This window comes from Tenrec ecaudatus, chromosome 10, assembly GCF_050624435.1.
Source record: "Tenrec ecaudatus isolate mTenEca1 chromosome 10, mTenEca1.hap1, whole genome shotgun sequence".
NCBI classification, from domain to species: domain Eukaryota; kingdom Metazoa; phylum Chordata; class Mammalia; order Afrosoricida; family Tenrecidae; genus Tenrec; species Tenrec ecaudatus.
The window spans coordinates 44,697,403-44,709,595 of record NC_134539.1 but is presented as its reverse complement, the minus strand read 5'-3'; the positions used below and the strand labels follow the sequence as shown (position 1 = coordinate 44,709,595).

General features: G+C 42.0%; 1 protein-coding gene across 1 annotated transcript in view; it reads right to left on the bottom strand.

The window, feature by feature from the left end:
- Positions 1-12,193, bottom strand: part of RAD23B (RAD23 nucleotide excision repair protein B) — a 45,752-nt gene that overhangs the window by 23,159 nt on the left and 10,400 nt on the right. Inside the window, exon 2 of the mRNA XM_075560278.1 lies at positions 39-120. Coding sequence (XP_075416393.1) covers positions 39-120 — 82 coding nt within the window. The remainder of the gene's footprint in view (positions 1-38; positions 121-12,193) is intronic.

Sequence of the window (12,193 nt, the reverse complement as noted above, 5' to 3'; positions counted from 1 at the left end):
GGCAAAACGAGTTAGTAAGGTCAGCACTGACTTCATACCTGCATAAATTAATTTTTGGCCTGCTACCGGAAAGGCATCTTTCCCCTTTTCAGACTCAATCTTCTCCTTCAGTGCTTTCACCTACGAAAGAAAAAGATTTCATAAAGAAAGCTAAATAAAAAGTGCCTACCCAGAATCTGCAAAATGATAAAATATGCTCATGTCTTATTATCAATGCCTCCTCACTCTCAAAGATCATGTCTTCCAATCTTATACCAAAATAGCCACTAATTCATATTATCATACATGACAGGCATACATGTTCTTCCATCACCATCTATTACAGCGGTTCTCAACCTGGGGAACAAACGGCCCTTTCACAGGGGTCGCCCGATTCGTAACAGTAGCAAAATTACAGTGATGAAGCAACAATGAAAGTAATTTTATGGTTGGGTGGGGCTCACCACAACATGAGGAGCTGTATTAAGGGTTGTGGCATTAGGAAGGTTGAGAACCACGGATCTATGACATATACAGAGATTTAAAAAAGAAATCTTTAAGCAGATTGGATATTTTTAAAATTAAAGTTTGAAAAAAGAAGCTTGGATTCTCATTAACTAGGAATAGAGGACACCTTCATAAGGACTAATTAAAACTAATTTCTGAGGGTACGGCCTGGACATTACTATTTTGAAAAAGCTTTACCAATATGACAGGCCCTCTAACAACAGCAAAGTAATCTATTGTCACTTATGTTATCCTGACTCACAACAATCCTGTAGGACGGAGTAAAAGAACCAACTGCTCTGTGGAACCAAAGTCTTTACTGAAACTGAGTTCCTCCAGAATGGCAGGTGATGAGGGGTTCAGTAGCAGCCACGCGTGCACACCCACTGTACCACCAGGGCTCCTAAATTAATCTTTGCAAGATGGGTCCAAAGTTCAGCCAAGGGAGACAACCACTGGACTACTTAAAACGTCTTAAGATGTGCCCTGGATTCCCTCAGCTGCATCTGTGAACTAAGGACCAAAGACGATGACCTTTATGGCCTCTGCTATGCCTGATATTGTAAGACAACTGGGTCAGGCTTAGAAAGCCATGAGTCAATCAATTTTTGAAGTCAAATCACTGGGTAGCACGCAACCAAAAAAAGGGCAAGGAGACCGGGTTTTTCATGTGGTTTAACTAGTTTCAGTACTTTACAGTCCTAAGAGTTAGAAAGCTGTTTAAATTGATAGTTCTTAAACTTATGTGAAAAATTTTCTGACATGATACAATGAGTTTTTCAATACAAAAAACGTGATATGCACACACATGCACACAAAGCTTCCATAGCTTAAGGAATATTGGCCTATACAAATTCACATAATCCCCAAAACTCTGGGACAAATGACAATACTGTACACTCAATTTTGTCCATGAGAAAATAGTAAAATGCTTAAATTGCCTGGCCCAAATCACAAAGCTATTTAAGGAGTATTTTGTAAATACCATATGGATCACCCTTGCTTGTCATTTCAGATCTTCCTCAAACCAATCAACACTAATATGGAAATTCTGATGCTTCCTAAAGTAGAAACCCATTACAAGAATTTCAGTTCATTACTTCCTGCTGTTCTAAATTTCAAAGGTAAAAAAATCAGTAGCCTTTAAAATTCAACATTCAGAAAATCTGATCTCAACTCTGTTGATAGGCTCGGATATGACTTCCATGGTTATTAGATTTAGTATTTTTTTTTGCTTAACAGATATTTAGCTCTATGCTAGGTATGGTCTGAAATTAAACAAGCAGAAGAAGTGCCTCAATTTCACATGCCTGTGGTTCACTTGTACTTCAAAGAACATGTATCCGGCTATTTCTGATTTTATCTACCATTCACTAACACTGAAAGAGTCACTAGGTGACACAAATGGTTAAGCACTAGACCATTAGTGAGTGGTTGGTGGTTAGAACTCACACAGAGGCACCCAGATGACAGTCCTGATAATCTGCTTCTGAAAGGCCACAGCCCTGAACATCCTACAGAGCTTGGCTTCACTCTGGCACACCTGGATCAAACTCAATGGCATCTAATAACAGGTACAGAACTCAACAACTCATACCTACCATTCACTAATGCTTCTTTCTAGATTTCTCAGGTAACCTGAAGGATCATTTTGTTAACTTACCGTATATACTTGAATAAAAACTGACCTGAGTATAAGCTGAGGTACCTAATTATTACCTGGGAAACCAGAAAAATTGATGGACTCAAGTATCAGCCTAGGGTGGGAAATGCAGGATGTGAATTAACACAGAGACCAGAGGGGAGAGACGGAGCGCAGCCACAGACACATCCTTACCAGTTCAGCTGCCGGCATAAGTGAATCACTACGGGTGCTTCTGCAAATTGGAGCCGTCCACGTCATTTCAGGATGGCTCTGATTGGTTAGATGTGAGTAAACAAACATTCAAAACCCTGCAGTGTCAGCGGGGCTTTGAATGAACAGTGGAGGAACGGCACTGACCCGTGTATAAGCCAAACCCCAGTTTCTCAGCACATTTTTTTGGTGCTAAAAAACTCACTTTATACATGAGTATATAAGGTATATACTATGCTCAGACACAAAGTGTAATCCAGAGAGTCCTTAGGGTGTCTAAGACCTTTCCGGTGGTCTGTAAGGTCAAAAGACAAAAGTTGACACCTATATCAACACAACTGAAATTATTTCTATCAGTACTCAATACAGAATATATATTTCAACCAGTGATTATGCGATAGGCAGCTCATCTTAAGGACAGCAGTTCAGAACCACCAGCATCTCATCGGGAGAAGGACGGCTTTCTACTCCCATAAAGAGTTTCGGAAACTTATGGGTATGAGTCACCCTGTCCTATAGGGTGGGTATGCAATGGCAATGAGTTTGGTGTTTGGGGATGACTGCTCTACTCTCCTGTCAATCTTCCATCTATGAGCAACTGACTTTCCTCATTTAAATCCAGTCTTATCAATGCTACTGGGGGAAAACAAGTTAAATTCGATCTGTTTCCCTCGTTAACCTTCTCCTTCCTCCAGGAGGGTATTTGAAACTTCAATACTCTCCTTTAAACCAGATTCCCGATAGACACACCCATTCTCTCTGCAGACCCGTATACTTTTTGTACTTCATTAAAATCATAGCTCATCAAAGGAACTCACCTGCTCAATTTCCTGCCACTAACACACTCTGTTACATCCAGAGCTACCTAAGCTTCCATATATTGAATAAAGGAGGTATCCCTTTGATTCAAGTCGAATTCATCCCACCAGTCCTCTACTTCCTCCAGAGTTCCCAAGTACCTTGCTAAATTTATTATGCCCTCTATCCATTTCCAATCTCCCCCCTCAAAGTGAACTCATTTCTAATCACACAGGTTCAATTATCATGGGGAAAAAAACAAATGATTTTTTGTCTTATATTAGCTACTTCCCCTTATTTTTCTCTCTCATACTTTTCCAAAGAATTAACTGCACAATTATAGCCCCACACCTATTATTCAAGGGTTAAACACAAGAGTGCTGCAAACTGAAGCACCAACTCATTTTGCTGCTTTCCACACTACAGTGCTGTCAGTCTGGGCACTTTAGAGAAACAAGTCCACAGAAAGTCATGTACAAGAGTTTTATATAAAGCTAAGTACACATCAAGACAACATCCCAACCCAGTGCTACCCAAGCCCACAAGTCCAACATTAACCCATATGTCCAACACCAATCCACAAAGTCCTCCTCCATCTCACAAAACAGACACAATGATGCCAACTGCAGGAGGAAAGCCGAGTCAGTGAGTGTGTAAGCATCTCAGCACTGGCAGGGGTCTCCACACAGCTGCTCCAGCAGCCAGGGCTACATCAGGGTAGGTCGATGTGGCTTCTCCTCAGGGATGTCTCGCAGGAAGTGAGCCTTGCCAGTTGAAGCAAGGAACTGGGAAGGGCAGCTGAACCCTGGTCCGACCATCACAAAGCAAGAGACCCGTGAGGCTCACTGAGCCATTTATCCCTCTGCCCTTCAATTAACCCTGCATGTGTTTATTGGCCAGGTTGGCACAATAAACTAACTACCTCAAGAACCTACCCCATAATTCCATTAAGTTGCTCTTATTGAGTGAAAACCTATAATAACTATTGGTTTCTCCTTGTTTGGAGAAGAGAGAGAGAAAGCAATTAGTTCAAAAGACTAATGGACCATGTGACCTTGCGACAGGAATAGCTAGAAGATGCTGGCTACCACGACCAACTGCTCTAGATCAGGGTCAAAATGAAGATCCCAGAAAAATATAAAGAAAACAACAACAACATCACAAAAACCACTAGACCTGTTGGTATGATAAAGATCTGCAGAATCCCTGAGATTATGGCCTTTAAACTCTTCTAACCTGGAACTGAACTCCCTCAAGGAAACTTTCCTCCCAGTGAATCCACAGGCAGGTCACATAAGCAAGCAGCAACACCTTTGAGAAATTCGCCCCTTGAAACAATCAATCACCCTCCGGGGCACAAACAACAGAAACTACACGGGAGTGGGGACAACGGTTGGTGTAAGATATGAAAATAATAATTATTTATAATTTATCAAGGAGTGACAAGGGTGGGGGTGGGGAAAAGAGGACCAACGGCTCAATATAAAATAATTATCTAGAAAATGATGGCAACATATTTACAAATATGCTCGATACAACTGATGTATGGATTGTTATAAGAGCTGTAAAAGCCCCAATAAAATATTTTAATAATAATAAAACAATCAACCAAACAACCAAAAGGGCAGTGCTAGCCCCAATGCAAAGTTCAGAGGCAAGAAAGGGTGAATGGAAGCAGGGAACCAAGGAAGTAGAGTGATGTCATACACTGAGGTATTTGCAACTAGTATCATGAAGAAAATGTCTATGGGAAGTGAATGGGGGGTGTGTGCAGAGTGGAGACCCAAAGCCCATTTGTAGGCCACTGGTCATCCCCTTACAGAAGGGTCTCTGGGAGGAGACGAGCCAGTCAGGGTGCCATGTAGCAAGGATGAAAAATACAACTTTCCTCTAGCTCCTAAATGCTTCCCCCACTCCTCCCCACTATCGTGATCCCAATTCTACCTTGCAAGCCTGGTTAGACCTGTGGATGTACACTGGTACAGATAGGAACCAAAAACACAGGGAATCCAGGGTGGATGATCCCTTCAGGAGTATGAGTGGCGGTACTGGGAGGGTAGACGGAGGGTGGGTTGGAAAGGGAGAACCAATTGCAAGAATCTACATGTGACCTCCTCCCTGGGGGACAGACAACAGAAAAGTGGGTGAAGGGTGAATCAGTACAGACTCCATGACAGTGAGTTTCCATGACATCTACTCCAAGTTTCAATAATCACCCAGATCTCTCTCTTGATCGTAAGAGATGCATACTCCACTCCCTACTTTATATGCAGCTGTCCACCCTGGATGTACTATAGGCAACTCAACCATAAGGTATTTGCTGCAGAATGGCTGATAGGTAACTTTACTTAAAATTTCCCTAGCTTAATGGATGAGTCTGCTTTCTAAGAGGACTGGGAAACACACACAACTTCTTTCGGCAGGCTGTGAAAAAGAGGCACTAATGTGGGGCATCGTTTTTCTTGTGAGGTTATGGCTGGGAATGGATATAGCTCTATTGTGCTGTACCTCCTGTCAATGCTCCTGTTACTAAGTGTCTGCAACAGGATGGATCTCAGAGTGGCAGTCTTGGAATACTTACAAGTTCCATTCCTAAATCTGTCCTCAGAGCTAGATGCACCAAAAAACAAACAAACCCCACCACCATCTCCCAGAAAAAAACCCCACTCAGTGGAGCTTTAATAGCATGCATGTTTCCCTCTAGGTGAGCACATAGCAACTCACTGAATCAGTGCACGTAGTGGCACCATCTGGGAAGGTTCTCTCTGGCCACAGTGAAAAGCAGTTTCACTTGAACCTTGTTGTTGTGATGGCTGATGTCAAAGAACAGCATCCAGCTGTGAAATTTTGTTTCCTTACAAGGACAGCAATATGGGAAAAACTCAAGTGTATAAGTGGTTTTCTCATTTCAAAAAAAAGCGAAATTTCAATTGATTATAAACCTTGTTCTGGAGGTCCTTCAACTACCCGCAGGGACAAAAATGTCAACCACCATGTCAGAGCTAATCAAGGTTTCCCTTTGGAAGTTCTGAAAAGATTGCTTAACCGTGTGTGACAAAAAAAAAAACTGCCTAATTTGTGGCAGGCGAGGGACTGGTTTAGCCACAATGTACTTGCCCACAAGGCCATCTCAGTGTGCCAGTTTTTGGCAAAATAGAGCTTGCCTCTCTTGCCCCACACACCTTTTTATTCACTTGACCTCACTCCATGAAACTTCTTGTTTCAAAGGCAGGGGGATAGGAAAGGACAGCAATTTGACGAAGTACAAAGGGTGAAGGAAAAAAAACAAGGGAGGTGCTGCCAGCCATCCAAACAGATGAGTTTGAAAAATGTTTCCATGAATGGTATCACAGATTTGACAAATGTATTAAGTGTAATGGAGAGTACTTGTTTTGTAAAACACAGGTTGTTTTGGGGAGGGGGGTATGCAGTGTTTTTTGGTATCCCCCATATACATTAAGTTGGACTAGGTAGGTATTATTTCCATCTAATGTCAGTCAAAATGTATGTCTTTGTATAAAGTGTACTTTCCTATGCTGAGTTAAAGTTTATTGTGCCAACTTGGCCAACAAACACATGTGAGGATAACTGAAGGACGGAGAGATAAATGGCTCCGTGAGCCTCACCTTTAGCATTCTAGGGTCTCTTGTTTCTAATGATCGGACCAGGGTGCAGCTGCCTTAGCCAGTTCCCTACTTCAGCTGGCAAGACTCACTTTCTGCTAGACACCCCCAAGGAGAAGCCGCATGGACCTACCCTGATGCAGCCCTGGGTGCTGGAGCAGCAGGGGTCTCTGCCAGCGCTGAGATGCGTACACACTCACTGACTTGGCTTTCCTCCTGCAGTCGGTGTCGTTGCGTGTGTTTTGTGAGATGGAGGAGGGCTTTGTGGGTTGATGTTGGACATATGGGCTAATGTTGGACTTGTGGGCTTGGGCAGCACTAGGTTGGGATGTTTTCTTGATGCGTGCTTAAACTTTATATGAAACTGCAAGAAGTCCCTGTTTGTTATTACCAATCACTATATGCACCTCAGATTTTTAATGTACTAGGCATGGGAGAGGAGTAGCTAGCTGCACCTATACCGAAAGTTGCTAACACGTCACTGCCTGTATGCAGTGTCAGTCAGGGACCAGGAGCTCCTTATCCAAGGCTCATCAGCAGGTAAGGCATTAACTTTCAATTTGCTACTTATTTTCTCCCAAAGAATGTGAGTTTATCATCCATTAGACCGGAGACAAAGCACGGTTAACACTGAAAACACAAAATACCACTTTTCTAGCCATACATTTGAAAGCATATATCTATCTAATGTTAAACATAAACGACCCAGCTTTTATTCCAAACCCGCCCCACCTCCACCATCCCAACAGAAAATCCATGGGCATAGTCTTAAAATGACCAACACAAAAGATGGTCAGTTACCCTTTTCTTCAACTTCCTTTGTCATGTCCCTGTCCCTTTCCCCATTGTCCTAATACCAAAATCATTTAAATAGTGCCAACATACCATCCAACTAAAATCAAAGGAAACTGCTCCCTACAGCGGTCACTCCATGCATCCTCTACTACTCTAGCTCAGTGCTATAATCAAAGTAGTGATTTCAGTTCAGCAGATATAGATTGTATATTATGTTCGTAATAACTGAATGTTTAGTACATTACATTCAAGTATCTTTACACAGCACCTTTACGTAAGATTTCTAAGACTTTTTTAAATGACTAGGTCCGCAATTGAGTGTTCTTGTGATAATCCAACTTCTTCAATGTTAGTTTATTTTTTCTTATACAATTAAATACTAAAAACAATTAATTATGCAAGTTTCAACAGATAGTTTTAAAATATCATGGCTGGATGACTAGCACAAACCAATGCAAGCTCTGTCCAAATATGCACTACTCACTGTCCACAGCATTCCATAATATAGAAAGTTATGTGATTTAGGTCTTACACAAACATTGTAAGAGGGTTCTTCAAAAAGTACATGGAAAACGATTACTACGAAAAAACTGCAGATTTCAAAATATTTTTGTACCAACATAAACTCTGCTAACTTACAACACATCGCAACAAGATTTAGTTTGAGGCACTAAGAAAATTAAGAAATTGGTTTGAAAAGAGTCCTCACTGGAGCATGAATTCTGCTAACTGAAGCACTGACAAACATCAAATTTATGATGAAGCTTCAATAGAAGAACGAGGAAATCAGTGATGCTTTACAAAAAGCCAGGGGTGGGGTGGGGTGTGTGTGTGTGTGTGTGTGTGTGTGTGTGTGTGTGTGTGTGTGTGTTGGGGGGTAGAGAGGAGGAGTGATACCAGGGCTCAAGTACAAAGAAAATGTTTTAGAAATGATGATGTACAAATGTGCTTAATACATGGATTTTGGATTGATATATGGATTGTTATGAGAGATTTAAGTGCCCCCAATAATTTTTTTAGAGAAATAATGTCACATGAACAACAACAAAAAGCTTGTGGGCGCCCACCCCAAAGAACGTAGCAGTTTACAAATGGGGCATGTGTTTAAGGAACAATGATACTGACGATGCCTGCGCCCCAACTGAAGAGGACCACAGGTTAGTAACAGACACACTATCTAACACCCTAACGTTCAAGCGGTTTAGGTTACACAAGTCTGATGGGAAAATTCAAGCCGAACAAACTTTCTGCTGAATGCCCAAAACTGTTGTGCCCAGATCTGCTGCAGACAGAAGCACAACTTTTGATAGAAATTTTTAACACGTGACATCAATTTCAAAGCATTTTGGGGGAAGAATTCTCATTGGAGCTGAAACATGGCTTTACCAGTACGATCTTGAAGACAAAGCACAAAATAAAAGCCATGGCTACCAAGAGATGGAAGCGGCCCCAAACAGAAGAGTGAATTGATCAGTCAAGAGACAAGGTCAGTGCAACCGCTTTGGTGGGATGTTCACGGCACTTGGCTTATTGGCTTTCTGATGGTCCAAAAAAATAGCATTTATGTATTATGAGATTATTTAGAGAAAGTCAATCAAATTTTAGCAGAAAAAAAGCCTGGGAAACTTCACGAGAGTCCTTACCACACCAATACTCCTACTTGCTCCTCTCAAACTACGTCAATTTTGCCAGGTTTCAATGAGAAATCATTAGACATATATGCTAGTTTTGTTGTGGCTCCTTTTGACATTTTAGTTCTTTAACAAGGTAAAATTACTTGATTAAGATGGTTAAATTCCTGGGATCTTCAACTCTCATTTTTGTCTTTTGTACCTGGCATTTTGTTTTGAGATCAGTACAAAGACATTCTGAACAATTTTTACATAATTCTTAATGCACACTCCAAAATCCTAAAGTGGCATGCAGATATAAATTCCAGTGACTTTTCAGCTTTAAATTTGGAGACAAATTTTATCAAGTACCATTATCTTCAAATGTTAATAAGATGTTACATCTTAAGTCCCACTAATTCACAATTTAATGTCCAACATTACACTCAAATGTTCGACCCTTCACAGCATATAGCAAAGGTTATCAGGAAAACTGGACTACCGCTAACAATGGTGTTGCAGAATACACACAGAACTGCTGAGAAAGCCATGACAGAATGGTTTTCAGACATATTAAGAAGCAAACAAGGAAACAAAATTTTAGATGTTCAAGTTATACAAGTGCATTACAGTGACTCCAAATTTCCATTAAGTATGTCTGTATTATGTATTCCCCCATCCCATGGAATGTTATGTTGATACCCACAACAGTCAGATCTTCCCACAATTCAACATCCCACTATTTTCTGGTTGTACCAAACTGTAAACAACCAGAAAATTACTTCACATCTTTTAAAAAAACCATTTACAATTACAAAGTGGGATGAAGTGGGATTTCTTTCTTGTTAAAAATGTTTTTAAACTGCTAAAAAACGTGCATTTACAAAATAATTTATGAAAATGTTCCTCTGGATTTACAAGAAGGGGTAACAGGACCCACAGATAAGACATGATAAACATTGATCAGAATTGGCTTATTTTTCTCCTGCTTCATTAGAGACTGTCCTCTCCTTGTTTTTCATTTCTCCATTTTCAGCACATAAATCTTTAGTTTCCTGGTTAGCTACTTGAGCCTGTCTTATCTTTGTTCCCGTTTTTCTTTCCTGCTGCCCTTGTTGTCTCCATCTCCACTTGTGCAGGTGAGCTTTACTGACAGCCTCGCCTGAGCTCCTCCTTCACCACCCCCTTCAGCCCAGCTGACCTTCCTTCTGGACACACCCTGTGGGGAGGGCACTTGCCAGATCCCTGAGGACCACAGGGCCCACAGAGCTTTCTTGAAGCTGGGTTGCCTGGCAGTTGCCGCTTTGCCCACCGCCCAAACTGCTAGGACCCAAGTGGAAGCCAGGATCTTCAAATTCTATAGGGACGGACTAAGTAGCTAATATCATCACTCATAAAACTTGATCAAGTTTACATTAAGAAGGCTTTTAAAAATCATTTTATTGGGGGCTCATACAATTCTTATCACAATCCATACATACATCCACTGTGTCAAGAACATATGTACATTTGTTGCCATCAACATTCTCAAAACATTTGCCTTCTGCTTGAGCCCTTAATATCTGCTGCTCATTTTCCCCCTCCCTCCCCACTCCTCCCTACCTCATGAACCCTTCACCCTTCATAAATTATTGTGTCATATATTACACTGCCCGACATCTCCCCCACCTTCTTCTCTGCTGTCCATCCCCCAGGGAGGAGGCCATACGTAGATTCCTGTAATCAGTTCCCCCTTCCTACCCTATGTTCTCTCCACCCTCCAGGCATCACCACTCTCACCACTGGTCCTGGAAGAGTCATCTGTCCTGGATTCCCAGTTGCTATCTGTGCCTATGTACATCCTCTGGTCTAGCCAGATTTGTAAGGTAGAATTGGGATCATGATAGTGGGGGGGGTTGGGAGGGAGGAGGAAGTATTTAAGAACTAGAGGAAAGTTATATGTTTCATCTTTGCTACCGTGACTGGCTCATCTCCTCCCCCCCACAACCCCTCGGCAAGGGGTGTCCGGTTGGCTACCACTGGGCTTTGAATCTCCACTCTGCACTCACCCACATTTTCAATGGTATGATTTTTTGTTCCTTGATGCTTGATACCTGATCCCTTCAACAGCTCGTGGTCACACAGGCTGGCGTGTTTCTTCCATGTGGGCTTTGTTGCTTCTGAGCCAGATGGCCACTTGTTTATCTTCGAGCCTTTAAGACCCCAGACGCTGTATCTTTTGATAGCTGGGCACCATCAGCTTTCTTCACATTGAGAAGGTTTTTAATCTTTAAATTCAATTTTTCCTAACTTTTTAAAGCACCCTCATTATATACAGGTGTCCATAAAATCAACAGTTCAATTCAATAGTCTATTATGTTAAAACTCTTCAGTGGGCTTTAAATTGAAAGCTGTATCCAATGGATAACGGAAGCAGGCTTTGCTTGGCATGCGGCTGGGCTGGCAGCCAGACCAAAACTTTTCAGCCTTAGTGGTGAAGTGGGGTTCAAAGAGGTTGCCAACCGCAAAGTGGCATTTCAAAACTACTACCTGATCCTCAGGAAAGAAAGAGGCCAGGTTATTTACTCCTATAAGAGAGTTATGGTCTCGGAAACCCATAGGACTTCTATCCTCCCCTATAAGGTAGAGACTCAATAGCAGTGAGTTTATTGAACACATGGGAGGTGTGGGGAGATGACTTTAAGACACAACTGTGTGGGTGTTCAGTGGCTTCTTCCTGATCATCTATTTCTGCCCAGAGATGACGGGAGCCTAACAAGGGCTCCAAGGCCAGCCAGGACCGCCAAAGCCCACAGAACAGAGAAGCAGTGGCCATGCACCAGCAATGAAAGGCAGCACACCACTGTGGCTGCTAGTGACGGGAGCCAGCAGGGGAAGGATGGAGTGCTGTGGGGAACAGGATGCTCCCTGGAGTCTCACTGCTCTGTCACTCACGAGTTTGAGGTCTTTAAAGCCACCAGAGGGAAAGAATAAAGAGCAGCTCCCTTAAAAACAAAAAACAACAACCATGGGGCCAGATTAGTACA